Source organism: Lonchura striata, chromosome 2, assembly GCF_050655825.1.
Source record: "Lonchura striata isolate lonStrDom1 chromosome 2, ASM5065582v1, whole genome shotgun sequence".
NCBI classification, from domain to species: Eukaryota; Metazoa; Chordata; class Aves; order Passeriformes; family Estrildidae; genus Lonchura; species Lonchura striata.
The window spans coordinates 29,201,173-29,217,478 of NC_140704.1; the positions used below are offsets into that span (position 1 = coordinate 29,201,173).

At 40.4% G+C, this 16,306-nt stretch overlaps 1 protein-coding gene and 1 long non-coding RNA gene across 3 annotated transcripts in view; one reads left to right on the forward strand and one right to left on the reverse strand.

Moving 5' to 3' along the window:
- MEOX2 (mesenchyme homeobox 2) overlaps positions 1 to 9,892 on the reverse strand; it is a 52,911-nt gene extending 43,019 nt beyond the window's left edge. Inside the window, exon 1 of the mRNA XM_021538313.3 lies at positions 8,942 to 9,892. Coding sequence (XP_021393988.1) covers positions 8,942 to 9,452 — 511 coding nt within the window. The 5' untranslated portion in view covers positions 9,453 to 9,892. The remainder of the gene's footprint in view (positions 1 to 8,941) is intronic.
- A 248-nt stretch (positions 9,893 to 10,140) lies between these two features.
- LOC110474678 (uncharacterized) overlaps positions 10,141 to 16,306 on the forward strand; it is a 32,700-nt gene continuing 26,534 nt past the window's right edge. For both annotated transcript variants that reach the window (XR_002466138.3, XR_014951530.1), the window contains exons 1-2: positions 10,141 to 11,082; positions 12,835 to 12,905. This is a non-coding gene — a long non-coding RNA (uncharacterized LOC110474678). The remainder of the gene's footprint in view (positions 11,083 to 12,834; positions 12,906 to 16,306) is intronic.

Sequence of the window (16,306 nt, forward strand, 5' to 3'; positions counted from 1 at the left end):
CAGAGCTATATTGTCAGCCCACATATGTCCAACAGATTTTTTTAGTATCTATTTTTAGGAGAACCAAAGTGGGAAACCGTTTTTTCCGCTTGGTAAATTTAAGTGACTAATGCCCTCAATTCACCAAAATGTGTAAACATACACTTAACTTCGGCAGTGCTCATATCAAAGTACTACTTCATGACTACTTCAGCTGTGAAGTCCTGGCTCCACTCAATAGCTAGTTTTGACTTCAGCTTCCCGAGGTTTCATTCATCTCCCAACATATAAAATTAAATGCATACTACAATCATTGTAAGATCACAGTTTAAGAATTGAACTCACAATAGTGGCAGAGGATACTGAAGAGTATCTAACAGTTTATGTAAGGCAGCATTTGTCCAGACTTACTTGCTAAAAATAAGAAATAGCTATTAGAGATCTGAGAGAATGCAGAAGGAAGGACTTTTAAAATATTGCAGTAATCTGTTTCAGTTTTAGTTTTTCATATCCTATTTGCTATAAAATAATGTTCAATCAACTAGTTTTTCTTTAGTCTGAGAAGCAGCAAGGGAAAGGAAAAGAGAAGAGAAGGAAAGGAAGAGGAGAAGAGAAGGAAAGGAAGAGGAGAGGAAAGGAGAGGAGAGGAGAAGGAAAGGAAGAGGAAAGGAGAAGAGGAGAGGAGAGGAGAGGAGAGGAGAGGAGAGGAGAGGAGAGGAGAGGAGAGGAGAGGAGAGGAGAGGAGAGGAGAGGAGAGGAGAGGAGAGGAGAGGAGAGGAGAGGAGAGGAGAGGAGAGGAGAGGAGAGGAGAGGAGAGGAGAGGAGAGGAGAGGAGAGGAGAGGAGAGGAGAGGAGAGGAGAGGAGAGGAGAGGAGAGGAGAGGAGAGGAGAGGAGAGGAGAGGAGAGGAGAGGAGAGGAGAGGAGAGGAGAGGAGAGGAGAGGAGAGGAGAGGAGAGGAGAGGAGAGGAGAGGAGAGGAGAGGAGAGGAGAGGAGAGGAGAGGAGAGGAGAGGAGAGGAGAGGAGAGGAGAGGAGAGGAGAGGAGAGGAGAGGAGAGGAGAGGAGAGGAGAGGAGAGGAGAGGAGAGGAGAGGAGAGGAGAGGAGAGGAGAGGAGAGGAGAGGAGAGGAGAGGAGAGGAGAGGAGAGGAGAGGAGAGGAGAGGAGAGGAGAGGAGAGGAGAGGAAGAGTGAAAGAGCAAGAGAAAGACTGTAATAGAGTAAGAGAAAAAGAGAAAAACAAGAGAGAAAGAAAGTGAGGGAAAGAAAGAAAGAAAGAAAGAAAGAAAGAAAGAAAGAAAGAAAGAAAGAAAGAAAGAAAGAAAGAAAGAAAGAAAGAAAGAAAGAAAGAAAGAAAGAAAGAAAGAAAGAAAGAAAGAAAGAAAGAAAGAAAGAAAGAAAGAAAGAAAGAAAGAAAGAAAGAAAGAAAGAAAGAAAGAAAAGAAAAATCCACTGGATTTTATTGGTTTAGTAAAACTATTCTATCATTAATTAAAGGTTTGACTCATTGCTTTGAGGCTTGCTTTTTTGGTTTCGTCAATTATTTTGTTTTATGTCTTGAAGAAAAACAAAAGAATACATATAATCAAGTACAATATTACTTTCTTTCACATGACCATTAGCTTCTCATAGATATTTTTTTTTGAGGTTTGTTCATCACAGGTAATTTTCAATACAAATTTCAGACTCCTTTTTTCCATTGCATTGAGTAAGAGGCTCCAGGGATTTCAGAATGCACAGCATTCAGTGATTACATCCATCATTAAAAAATAAAATATTCAGTAGCAAATTTCCAAGTATTATTCCAGATTTCTCTTTTGGCAGCTAATAATATGTCTCTTTATTAATATGTACAAATTCCAGTCAAGTGACCTATCCAAAACTACTTGTAAAAATTTACAATTCCACATAGAAAATCAACTCACATTCTGAATAGGGGGTGCCTTAGTGCCTTCTGTAGGTCCAAGATTTAAAAAAAAAAAAAAGATATCCTTTCTAATATACAGTGAATATTACATCTTTAATATTACTTTAATATTACTGATGTTAGCAAGTAGAATTTTTACAACCTAAGTAGTCTATTTATAGTGTTTCATAGAAGACTTCAGAAGAAATCTTTCATGTCCTACAGTGCACTGTCTATTACTATATCCTATTTTTTTAATGTGGATTTTTTTCACTTTCCATCATTTATTGAATGTTAGGATGTAGTGATGCAACTCCACACTAGTGAAGTTACAGATGCATGTATAAAATTTACAGAGTAAAATGACTAGCATCATTGTGATTTATACCATTGTCTATTAAATATTATTTTAAATGATATGGTTTAGGTAAAATTATCAACGGACATAGATTTGGTAATATGTATTAATAAATAAGAAGGACAACACATGCTAGAAAACCAAGACCAATGGTAGCAGTGGTTTTTTAAACAAGCATTCCTTGGCCGTATTTGCCGCTGGAAGAATTCAAGACAGCATATAACAAAAAAATTTAAGCACTTCTATGGCTAACTGATCTATCTCCTTCTGCCAAGCTAAGCTACATTTAGAGTAAGAACTTTAACTCTAGTGGTCCTAACAAAAATCAGTAGTTTTGTCATCAGTATCTTCCTGGTGAAATTTCCCCTAGCATGTCCGTTTATAAACCATTTATTTCAATAACTTTCTTTTTACTGATTCAAATACTTAAAATCTAGGACTAGACTGCATGTACCCAGCACAATTGCATCAGGCTATTTTTGAATTCAGATTTTCATTTAACACAATAGAAAAGCATCTACATGCTCATGGATGACCCCAGACACTCACTACAGAAGTCAAATGGCTTCTGACCGTGCGTGCAGTCACATAGCTGATGCTGGTAAAGGTGATGCAATTGCCCTGCTGAGTAGCAGGAGGAAGGCTTTTTCTGCAGGGTGGCTGCTCACCATCTTGCTCATACTCTGCAACTAGCAGTACTAAAGAAATTGTGATGCAGATCTGTAAGTCTTTAAAGCCTACTAAAAATAAAAAGCATGTACGCGCACACACACGCACACAAAGCTTTTAGTTTCATGAAAGTTTATTACAGTACTTCCCAAATGGAAGGAAAGCACTGGTATGGCCATTATGTAAGTTGGGCAAACAGTCATAAAAGGACAGGGCACAGGCTCGAGACAGATTATAGGACTGGGTTCAGTGCCCAGCTGTGCACTGATGTAATGAAGTAGCCTCAAGCACTGTTTATCAAAATTCTCTAACACCACACTATTTCAGTTAGAAACCTTATTAGTGACATATGCAAGTATTTATATTTAAAAAATATGACTTTCCTTTCGCATCCTTTCAAGTTGCATTCTTAAGTATATTAGAACAAGGACACAGGGTAGCATAGCAAAAGTAAGGGTTGAAACCTACCCCACCATAACTACGTTTTACTGATGGGTTTAAACTTTGCTCAGTCTAGCAGATGAAGCCAGATTTATTTTTCTTCCTTTCCAGAAACTTACAAAACGGTAGAGTACATTTTGGTAGAGTACTTTTTGCGACTGGGAGAAACATGCTACATCGACTATTCATATTGCCAAGTAACAGCGTCTTTGAAAGCAATAATCCAGTAAGCAATATTAGGGCATCAGCAGACAGAAGCAAAGTAATGTTACCTGCCTTTGAATTTCAAGACACAGAGCTCAATCCTACTCTTGAGGAATTGAGCTAGAGCATATGAAGTCATTGCATCACTAAAGAACGAGTATTTCCACATGGCAAACAATATGCAGATTAACAGGCTCAATTAAAAATATTTATTAAATAATTGACATGTCTAAAAATGGCAAAAAGACAAATAAAAAAGACTGATTACTTACATTAGAAAATACTACAGAAATCAAACTAGATATGTTAGCACAAATTTTATCCTAGGATGTTAAAACCAGTGTAGCTAAAATTCAATGTGTATATAAAATGCTCAATTGACAATTTTCAAACAAACAGGCAATCAAACATTTTATCAGTAAATATCTACAAGAATTATAAATCATTTTTCTTTAATGCCCAAGTAAAAGAATTAAGCTCTGATTGCTTAAAAAGTCGTGAGCACTTCAGTGGTTTCACTGGAGTGAATAGACCTTCTCACTAAAACATTTGTGATCCCATGAAGGTCTGGATAAGCCTTCCAATATTTCTGAAAGGGTGGGTTGATGAGGAGGGGGAGAAGAGAACCGTAAATCCTACTGAATCATTTATACAAACAGACAGAAATGCATAAATAGGAGCTATACATAGTTGTTTTTTTTTCTTTTTGTCCACACAAAGTTCTTCTTTGGCTAGGGGCAAATCATTTTGAAAATGTATGAGCAAAAGAGTCTTTCAAAATTTTAGTCTTAGCAAAATTCTTGATTATATTTCCTGAGAACAAAAGTGAATTTCTTGAATCTATTAAAACAATTCAGCAAGTAGCTCACTAGTAAGCCCATCATTTGATAAGCAATCAGTCTTGAAGATTTTCTCCTAAAAGTGTCTGTGTTATTCATCGAATTTTGAAATAGTTTCATTTATAAAATCTACAGAGATTTTGTTGTTGTTTTCTTATAAGTGATGCTTTTATATGAGATACCAAACAAATTAACTCTTTCCAGAAAAACTATGCTTTATTGTGTATTTTTTCTTGTTTCTGTTTACAACCACACTGAAAAGCACAGACATATTGATGAATCAGTTACACAGTGCTTTTTGACTACAAGCATGCAGCTCATTTTTCTTACTGACATGTTTCAGAAACCAATCAAAAGTCCTCAAAACTCATGATTTCACAGTATTTACATTCATTTATCAAAATGACCTGCTTTTTAGAGACCATTTCAAACAAGTACATATGATTTATGATATTTAGGTATGTTTAAAATAAATTCCTTGGAGATACAACTTTTTGCTGCTTGCATGTTGAGAATAGGTAGGTTATAAAATATTACAACTTGGGGAGGGGGGGAAGTATTGCTTTTATTCATGTGATTTGTCAATAAACAAAACCCACCAGAACAGGTATTGAAACACTTGGGTGAACTGTTGAAACAGTGGATTCCTGAAATACTTTTCTAAATGCTACTATTGTAAATATATTCAAAAATATGAATAATTTTTATTACCTGCTGGCCTTTCCTTGGAATCCTATGCCACACAGAAAGCATTTTCCCATGGCAAAATTTGGGTTATTTTGTTTTTAAAAAGGCTTTTCCTGCCTGAGGGTGTTTAATTACATTAGACTTCAAAGGAATGCAATTTTCTTATATATTTATCTCTTACAATTTAATGTTTGAATAGCTGTATTGCTTAGAACTCCTTCAACTGTACTCAGCCTCCCCCTGGTCTTTTCAGCATAGTACAGCTGTTTTCTTTCGCCATAGCATTTTAGACTTCCTTAATGATACCAGATTCAATTGTTTTTTTCATATTTCTCAATAAATCTAAATAACACTTCCTATATAGGCATTAATATGCTTTTTTCCTGACTGAAGTCTTAAGAAAACTTGGACCTAAGTAACATAACTTAGGAAAATACAGAAGTAACTTTGCATCTTATGTGTTCTGCATCATCTGAGAATCAAAATCTACTTTATAATAAACAGAAATAAAATGGCCCTGAAACTCACAGGCAAGTAATGAGAATGGGAGGCATTAGAAAAATCCAAAATATTCCATATAGAACAACTCATACCACAAAATAACAAAGCACTTCAAGAATATGTTTTCTATACACTCAGCATGGTTTTCATCCGCACCTCATTAGCACACAGATAATTCTGACCATTAGGGCACTTTAAAATAAGCTATTTCATTTGCAACCAACCCTCCAATTTAGTATTGTCTTTCTGCTTGTATGGCCTTGTACATCCAAAGAGCTGAGTTACGGTGAGGATGCAGATGCCGTTATTCACAGCAAAATGTTAACATATAAAGATTTATGTGCACCTCTTCATAATTCACAGGCAACTTTACCAACCCACTTCTGGGCCTACGCAGGTTGAAAGGAATGTTCTGCAGATTATGAGAGAGCAACTACAAAACCTGGAGACACTGACAGCTGCAGCAAGCAGGGTTGATGACTACATAAACAGTATTTCCCAGTCCTTTGCAACGAGAACAGCTGAAAATTTCACCCTGTTCTGTAGCAGCCTTTTCAATATCTTCAAAGGGAACTTCCCAAACTGCTTAAAATCTGGGTTAGGGCTAAAGAAAACTGTAAGTCAGTTTATATAACTATCATGAGAGCACATTTCACCTTGTTTTCTCAATCCCAAATGAAACTGCAAAAGATTAGAAAAGAATATTTCTATATCCTCCCATTCCCTTGCAATATGTGAATTCCAGGGAAAAACACACAGCCTATCATTCTAAATTCTGTTTGCTCTCTGGATTTCTGTTTATAATTTTAAAATGTTGCACTCCCAACATCATAACAAATAAGTAAAATGGGGTGTCCCTTCTAGTAAATTTTCAGAGTAGCTATTCGGCTAAGAAACAGTCACTTGTTTGTAAGGTAAATGATACAAGGAATGATCATGTTTTACATTATTTAAACTATCTACAAACTCAGCTTTGTGATCTTAAATACCCAGAAACAAAAGCTAAGTAGTGGAAGAAAGGGGTAGCCTAAGGTTAATTCAGCTCTGAAATGCGGAACAGATTCAGTGCTCAAGAAAACGCTAAGCATTCTGTGGCTTTAAGTGATGTGCTTAAGAGGAAATGTATGTGTAAATAAGCAAGAGCATTAATAATTGTCTCAGAATGCTGGCACTGAAACTTAAAGCAGTCTCTTTCTCTCTTCACCTTTTAGTTATTTACTATTAGGATTTTTTACAAATGTCTATTGAAGAAGTTCCAAGTCTGATGAAGGCATGGAAGAAATTCTTTCAAGCACAGTCATTTGTCTTAAAAAAAAAGATTAATGAGAAATAAAGGTGATGATGTTTAATCAAATGAGGGGCAATTATGGATGACAAATATAGAAACACAGCAAATTAAAATAATTCTTGCTGCCATATATGAGAATAGCACTAAATATCTAGCACCAGAGTTCAGGACTAATAAAGGGGTGGGGTTAAATATTCAGTCCAAAACTCAGGCTTTTCCTGAAGAAAAACCAAACATATAGCAACTATGCAGCTGTTGTCAAAAGACATCTATTTTCAGTTTGAGAGATTCACAATTGTGTGAACGGTCGTATTTTTTTCTTAGCGGAAGGGAGAAGGAAATAGTTACCTGCCTTGATCTTCAGAAAGACTTAGAAAGTGAGGCTCGAAGTGCATTGCAAGATAAGCATAACCATGGCTAAAGGCTTGAACTCTTGTCCGCTAATCCAGTGGAAGGCTCCAGTCACTTCAGGGTAAGGTTTAGGACATTCCTCACTGGTGTTTTTTTTTTGTTGTTTTTTTTTTTGCATTGCAGAATGAAATAAACAGAAAGTGATTCGGATACTTCTCTGACAGTGAAAGGGACCAATTTCCTTTTTTCCTTTAGCTTTAAATAGACCAACAAATACAATAAATCCTTACACCAGCAGGCATCCAGTTATTTTCTCAGTTGTAACAGGGACTGTTCATACACCTCACAAAATCAGATAAATCTTTTTCTCATTGAAAGAAGACAAACACAAAGATTTTACCAGCAGTGTTTGAACTAAATACAGCTTTAAATGCATGAGTTTTTAGCAGCTACACCAGCTACGTAAGACAAAATGCAGATAAATACGTTCTGAATTACTGTAACTGTTAGTATTTGCTAATGTAATGGACAAGGAAGGAAGTGATGGTATTCTTGAGGGTTATTTTTTTAAATCCTTTTTGTTGCTTGCGCTTGGCTAAGCTTACAGCATTTTGAGTGAAAGGTTATGGTTTCAGTTGTGAACTTCATACATATCTGGAAAAGCCTTTCACTTTCTCTTCTGTGATAACAAATAATTTGCTACGCCAGCTCTTGAGTTTTCAATCTGTTGAGCCCTCTCTCTTTCAAGTGCCTCCTGCCTGTCTCACTATATTTTTGGTGACCCCTCGGTTCATGTGTGCCCTAATGGAAGTCCCATCAGTTGCGTTGCCTTCGCTGAGTGCCTTTTGTCAGATCAGGACTTTGAAAGGCTTTGCTATTTTAGAAAGCAGAGATAATGTCAAGGTTTTTTGCCCATTCATTGATGCCAAATCATCAGTCTGGAATGACTGTGGGTCTACATGTTTTTATGTAAAAATTACTGTGATTTTAGAAGGCAGACTGCTCCTTCATTTCCTCTGTCCCCGCCACCAGAAAACTGAAGTGAAGCAGCTTTCTGAAACTCCCAATCACCCGTTTGCTTCACAGAGTCCAAATTTTGCCCCTTCACGCTGAGGATTTCAGAGATCACTCAGATCCTACAGGGATCCTCAGATCCTACAGGGTAGCAAGGCATCAGCTCCTCTCCCGAATCCCCGCTTCCAAGGCAGAGCTTCCAAGCGTTGTGCAATCGCCTCGGAGCCGCAGTCAGCTCCGCGAAGGGGCGGAGGGGAAGGAGCGCGCTGGATTCTGAATTTTGAAGCAGAGGTGTCGTATCGGGCAGGGGGGAGGGGGCCGCGGGACCAGATGCTGAAAACCGCACCAAAACTACAAACGTTTCTCTCTGGCTGTAGGAAATTCTCCCCCCGCCGCCCCACCACCACCTTGATTTCATACTCTATCACGTGCTGAATTTTTTCTTTCTATTTCTCCCCCCGAAGCTTTAATAAAGTTTGCGTTAGTGATGGAGATCCCCAGAGCGCGTTGGAGGGAAGGAGCAACCCTGCAGCCGGGTGTCAGCCGGCGGCGAGAGCACGGCGGCGGCCGTGGCCGGGCGAGCCGAGCCGAGCCGAGCCGAGCCGAGCCGAGCCGAGCCGAGTGGCGGCAGGTCCGCGGGGCCCGACCGCGCCACTTCCCCGCCACCCGGGGATCCCGCCCCGGCTGGGGAACGCGCGAGTTTTTACCTGAGCTGTCGCTTTTCCTTTTGCCGGACCTCTTCTCTGTTTCCACCGGGGACAGAGCCTGCCTGCCATAGTCCCCTGGCGCACACGCTGCCCCCGTGGGGGTGTTGGTGCCCAGGCTGGAAGAGTTCGAACACAGGACAGGGGGGCTGCTGCCCAGCTCCGGGGGTCCTCCTGAGTCAGGCTGAAGGCAGAGGCTGTGCCTGGCCGCGGCGGGAGGAGACGACATCTGAGGAATGTGCCAGTTCGTCTGCAAAGCTTGGTGCTGCTGTTGCTGGTGGTGGTGATGGTGGTGATGGTGATGGTGATGGTGCCCCCTATGATGTTGGCTGGCAAACATGCCCTCCTCATTGGGGTATCCCGCTATTATGCAAGAGGAAGAAGAAGAAGACAGATCAGGGTAGGACATGTGGTCAGATCTTCCATGCAGTGCAAGAGAAGACTGGGAGAAAGGGTGCAAGCTCTGCGCAGTGGCATGGGGGCTGCGCAGGCAGCCAAAGAGTGTGTGATCCATGGCATGCAAGTCTCAGGTTCCAGGCAGGAGAGTTTAGGAAAGATCCAACTTCACCACCCTTTGTCAACTTTCACTGTAAACAGATCGGGGCTGGGATTTTTTTTTCCAAAACGGCACCGACAGGCTCTGCAGCAGGCAGCTGAGCTCAAATAATCCAGATCTTTAGCCCTAGTGGCCAGTCTCCGCTGCATAAACACTCGGACCTAGATGAGCCGTTCTCAGAGCTGCTCAGATGTCAAGAAGTGGGAGAGGTTGAAGCCAATAGAAGGTGGTCCCAGAGAACTGCTTGAAGGGGGAAACAGCTTCGAGAGGTTATAAATACAGTAGTGTGTAATGTGAGCTGGGGGCTGGCTCAGCAGCACAGCACTGACCACATGCAAACTCCCTCCAAAACGCCAGCGCCGTCCCCGCGCCGAGCCGCTCCGTCAGCGGGCGGCAGCGCTGCGCGCCCGCGCCCCGGGCGCCCGGGGCCTGGCGGGGGGGCGGCTCCGCGGGGGCGCAGCCCGCTCGTCCCTGCCCCCGCGGGCCGCGCCTCCCCGCGCGGCTGCCCGAGCCCCCCTCGCCGCGGCCGCACGGCCCCGCAGGCCATCACCGCCCCGTCGGGGCCGACGGGCCGCTCGGGGTCCCGCCGCCCCCGCGAGCGGCGGGCGAGGGAGCGCAGTAAAGACGTGAGGCGACGTGCGGGGGTGACTCTGGGGCGGGGGACGCGGGGGCCACCCCCGTTTCCCCGTTTCCCCGGGAGCTGAAGTGCTCTCGCCAGCGCCTCACCTGCGAGCCCAGGTGCGAGGGCGCCGGCGTGCGGGGCCGCCGGCTGCGCTCCCCCGCTCGGAAGGTGCCGGCGCGGGCCATCTTCTCCTCGCCCGCGCCCACCGCCCCGGCACTCGCCACGGGCCGCGGCGCTGCCCCGGCTGCCCTCCACAGCCTCACGCTGTGCCCCGGCATCGGCGGCTGGTTCTGCAACGAACCTACCGGCGCCCACCGTGCCAGCAAGGCTGGCTGCACAGAGAAGTTTCCCCTCTTGCCCTCTGCCCCTTCAAAACAAGAAGTCACATAACGTCTATTTGCTTTATCTTCATTTGCTTCGTTGCAAATGTCTTTAGTGAATTGGGGAATAACTTGGAAAGTTTGGGCCTGTCTTTTTATTTTTTTTTTCCTTTTTTAAAATCATTTTTTAACATGCGCGTAGTGGAATTACAGTAGCCACCAAGGCGTCTCTTAACTGGTTTAAATCAGGATAACGCATTAGTGATCAATGACCAAAGAGGTGCCCACTGCTCAGCGGTTTTATTCTCCAGCTCTTCCTACTCGATGTACCTTGCTCCTCCTTCCCCCCAAAACAAAACTATATTAAAAAAAAAAAAAGTAGAAAAGGGAAACCATTTCTCTCAAGTCTAAATTCTTGGGTCCATGTGCTAAAGATAAAATGAATTTCAATTGCTAGTGGAAAAAATCAGCAATTGTATGACTTTTGTAAGAGCTAGTTTCTTAAACGGAAATTGAGTCCTATTTTGTGGGAAATTAGTTTTGCAGACTTTCTTAAAAAAAAAAAATCTAAAACTTTTGTTCAGCAGCTGCTCCGCTTTTCACTGCAGTTTCAGACTGAGCTGGAACCTGCAGCAGTCTTTCGACGGTAAGATTTCCCCCCTTTTCTGACATCTAACTCTTTTTAATAACTGTCTTTAGATTTAACTGTAACATCGCGGTCTTTACAAAGAGAGCGGCGTCCAAAGCAGAAGTTGCTGCCTCTGTGCACCGTTCAAAACTTGATATTTCTTCAGAATAAAGGAAATATACAGTTACAACACTGATGAAATATTTTGTGCTTTTCATTGTGTTTATCGTTTCAATATGTGTTCTAATATTAGAAGAGAGGAATACAAAGAAATCTCGATGGCTGAGCCCCTCTTGAGTTTGGGAACACGCCGGGCTGGCAGCACAGGGGTGCTGCTGTCCCTCACAAACAGGAGCAATAACTGCGAGACAGCGACAGGCGCGGAGCGTCGCGCCCGCCGCGGCCCCGGCGGCGGCGGCCCGAGGGCTGCGGGGGCGGGCGGCGGCCCCAGGTGGGAGCGGGGGAGCGGCCCCGGGCACCGCACCGCTCCGCTCCGCACCGCACCGCACCGCACCGCTCCGCACCGCACCGCTGCCCTCCGCCGCTCTCCAACCTGCTGCTGTCCGCCACAGCTACGGGGGCGAGTCGCCGTCGTGGGGGCCGGGGCCGGAGGGGCTGGAATGCCAGCACCCCTCCTTCCAGGGCCGCTGCTGCCGCATCCCTCACACAGCCACAGCTGTGAAGAGGTCGGGGAAGTCCCGAAGCCAAGGCGGTGTAAAAATGCCTTCGTTCTAGGGAATGGCCATGCAGGATTTCTCGCACATGACCAAAAGAAAGGAAAAAAAAAAAAAAAAAAAAAAAAAGAAAGGAGTGAAGTGAAGCACAATGAAGAAAGTGAGAGGGTTCGAGAAAGAGGGAGAAAGATAAGGTTTCCAAGAGAAGTAAGAAACAAGCCAAATAAGACATTTTAGGGAGAGGCAGAAGAGATTCCAAAAGGTGAAGAGAAGAAAAGAAAGAATGCAATAGCAAAGCTATAATGGCACAGCTCCGTGTTTGTCAATAGCTTCATATCCAAATCTGTCTATTCAGGAATGTGCTTCCCTGGGCTTCTGAGTTTCCAAATAAGTTCATAGGTCCTATATCAAGTGTTCTTATTACTTCTTTAAAAACCAGTGTTAAGCACACATGAACTGGATATGCATTTCACTGCAGAGCTTTATGCTTTCATTTCAAACTATATAAGGAGAATGCAAAAATAGGCAATTAATGTGAAGGCAAACAAACAGCTTCAAACACTTTCTGAAATTATTCCAAAAGTTTCTGTGCAGTTACCAAATACCTATGGCTATATGATAGCATCCTTTGTAAAAAAATTATAACTTTTTAGTTATAACTTCAGTGTAAAGCTTCTCAGTAATAGCAGAATAATTACTGGAAAAAATTGTAAGCAGTTGCTGCCTCTCAATATTAATGATTGAATTCTTGTTTGCATTGTACCTTTTCAGAATGTGTGTTTAACCTACATGTGGTACAAAAGCATAACTTAAATCAATGCCAGCAAGTTTGCCCAAAGCTTATAAACATCAAGTGAAAAAAATAGAATGTTTTAAATATGTGAAAACAGTAAACTGTTTAACTCATAAAAACATCTGGAGCCAACACAGTTTGGAACATCCTTTATATTTTCATGTATGGGCTACTATTTGCATTCACTTTGTGTTTCTTGGTTTTGCTGGTGGGTCGCTTTTGGTTTTTTAACTTACCATTCATGGGGAAGGAGATCATGTAAAATTGACCTGAATGAACCAGTGTACAATTCCTCCTTTTCAGGACTTTTGTAGTCTTTCTGATTTTTTACGTTGGAGGCTGAAAGAACCACCTTCCTGAATATTTATCAGAATGTAAGTAGGATTCTTGTCAGTTCTTTCTAGTGTGTGGTTTGCATATTTGCAATATGCGTATTACAGTAAAATCAGATAGATAAGTCATATTTGGGGACCATTTGAATTATATAAGTTGTCATAACTTTGCTGAAGTCAGCAAAAGGATGGCAATTTACACAATTTAAGAATATTTTCATTACTGTCAAAGGGAAAGCTTACAAATATGAATTCAGTTTCTTTTAGCCAAAGTTTTTATTGTACCCAAGAGCCTACCAAATAAGAGGACAGAGTTCTATTCTACTGTAATTATGATCAGTTCGTATTTTTTCATGGCAATTTGGTCAATGCAGGCATCATTCAACCTTAGAGTCAATCCAGATTCACAACAGATGTATATTTATTTTCAGTCTTTTCTTTTTTTTCCGAATTTTTGCCAGTTTAACTCCCTCTGAAGCAATATAATTCGTTTCTCTTGGTACCTGTATGGCAATATAAACCCACAGATATAAGCAGTAATAAAGCCTGGGGATTATGCATTATTTCAGGGATGCTTGAATGCCTTAACTGAAAATCCTAGCAAAGAAAATGAATAATTGTTCACTGACTAGTCAAAAATACTGAATCTCTGACTAATTAAAATTGAAAATAATCACATTTACTATTCTAAACCTATGCTGCACCAGTATCTTTACAATACTTCATCATAGAAACATTTTTTTCTGATAAATTGCACTACCACAATTTTAAGATTGCATTTCTGTGGTATATTTCCATTTCACTCTCTATAGCGCTTACATGTGCCATGGTTTAACACTTATCAGACACAATTTTTGCTTTAAAGACAAATACAGATCTGTAAAAACTTTTAAGCCTGAATTAATATTTCCAGCTACTTCTCCCACATACATATGGCTTCTGTTCTTATTTTCATGATCTCCAAGCATTACAAATTTTAAAGTTATGCCAGCAATTTAGTATACTACAGAAAAGTTGTGCTGAGCCATGAGGCCCTCGCTGAAAATGATTTACAAGTTTGCATTACATCATTAAAAGTTATTTGAATTGCCAGCCCACTGTAACCAGTAAAATATCTTATGCTTCCTATTTAATTTAAATAAACTGATGAAATATTAAAATTCTGAATGCACTTGAGGCTTCACACCTGAACTATGCTGTTTCAGGAATGCTTTTAGAATTTGGGAAGCTATGCATTTCACATACTATGGGAAACTTGCATTTCACATTAGATACCCAAAAGTCCCAGAAGTCATATTCAAAACTTTGGAGTGTGTTTGTTTTAAATAAATAATTTATTTGAAAATTGAACAGTTTTGCACAATACATTTTTTTCCCATTCTGCTTGTTGCATTGTAATTAAACATTTTTTTAATTCTCTCTAGTATTATCTCCACTTAAGAATAGTTGAACTAGAAAACAGCTATGACTAGCTTTGTCGGGCACTTTAATAATACATATCTAAATTTGTATTTAGAAGTGTACTCAAAATGCATATGCAGGCAAGTCAATAATACCTGAAGAAGATGTTTTCCATTTTGTCGTCCCCAGATCTTGACAATTACACGCTATGCTCTGTCCATTTTCCTCATAAAATAAGAGAGGGAGAAAAAAAGGCTTGTGTTTTACACTTTAAGCATTTTATTGTTTGATACAATTCAGATTGTGGATTTTGATCTGTATGTGTATTTAAAAGACATTTCACTGGAGTTGAAAATACAGACACTATTGTGCATGGAAAAAAGGTGAAGGGCATTTTTATAATTCTTTATTTTTAACAATGCTTGCTTCTATCTATGCTGTAAAATTAATATTGTGTTGATTATACTTCAAGTCTGAGTCACCCAGAATAAAAAATACATATGATTGAAAACTTTGCGTATCACAGACTTAAGCTGTGACTTACATCGATTAACCGGGTAAATACGCAGTAGGCTTACAGTAACAAAACCGAAATAGAGACAAAAACATACCAAATATCTGAAATATTTATTGTCTCCTGGCTGACATTTCCAAGCCCTTGCAGGACCAGCAGCAGGGGGCATATTTCATAATTCTGCCTCCATCATTGGGAGAGTGATAAGTCACCAATTTTTGTCATCCCTTTTACACATTAGTGAGTACAATACTACTACAGTGTGTGCTTGTAGTAGTTCCTGATTTTCTTTGCTCTGAAGGGAGAAAAAGACGCATGGGCATGTATTTATGCTGCAAGAATAAATAATTACAAAATCTCTAGGTTTTAATAGCTGCTGGGATTATGTTATTTACTCTGCAGGTGTGTTTGCTATGATTTATAGTGTGATGAGCTCTAGACTTGGAGCAGAAACCCCTAACTAGCTAGTATTCAGAATAGAAAGATATTCACTGCCCCGCAGAGCTCAGGGTCTATTCATTCTGCCAGTTTCACATGGGAGTAATCTTGTGTTTTTACAGAGTCCTATTTGTCTTCATGTGATTTGCTTGACTAGAACCATTTTCAGGATTGCAACAGTAATTAATAATAGGTGTAAGAAACAAAGACCTAAAAATTGCTAATGCATAGCAGCATAATGCACCCCAAAATCTAATATCAGATAATGCTAACAACAGATACTTGATAGAAGAAATTAAATACAAAATCAATTTTGTTTGCAATTATTTTAGACTAAACTAAGGGTGTTTTTAGATGTAGATATTTTGTCTTGTGAAAGAATGAGAAGAATAAAAAAAAAGAACAAGCTAGACTTCCCTAAAAATATATGCCAAGAAGTGCTTAACTTGCAGATAAAGTTTCAAAGATTCAGAAAACTATTGGTAAGGCACCGGTGACACTAGAAAACATCAGTAAGTTCTTAAACGCAATGAAGAAACATCCAAGTGACATACCTTGAGAATTACACTTTCCAAAGCTGTGTTTGCATAAACTAATTTTTTATTTTATTTCCCCAAAACAGTATGCACCTCTACTGATGAGCTGTGAATATATGATACTACATGTTGAAATAAACCTTTCCAAGATATTTATGCTTGTCATGCTTTATTAAGCATCCTGCTTGCATATCCTTTGATACAATGTGATAGATCTCAGGTTGGGTTCAATAAAGTATTCCAGTAAGAGACTGAGGCACTTTCATATCAACTAAGTTTACATAGTGTACTCTAGTGCACTGAATCACTTTAAGTAGCCACCTTCCTCTCTTTGATTCGTTTTCATACATTTCATTTAAATTAGATGCCCATAATAAAAGCATGAAATCCATTTACTTGTATCCTTTTTTTTTTTTTTCAAATGAAAAATGTCTAACACTGTGGGCTTAGTGAAGGTCAACTGCAAAAAGAGGTGTATTATTTGGCACACTTTTTACTGACTGAGACACATGCAATGTACAGCACATGGGGACAGTCTGGATTTGTGTAATTCC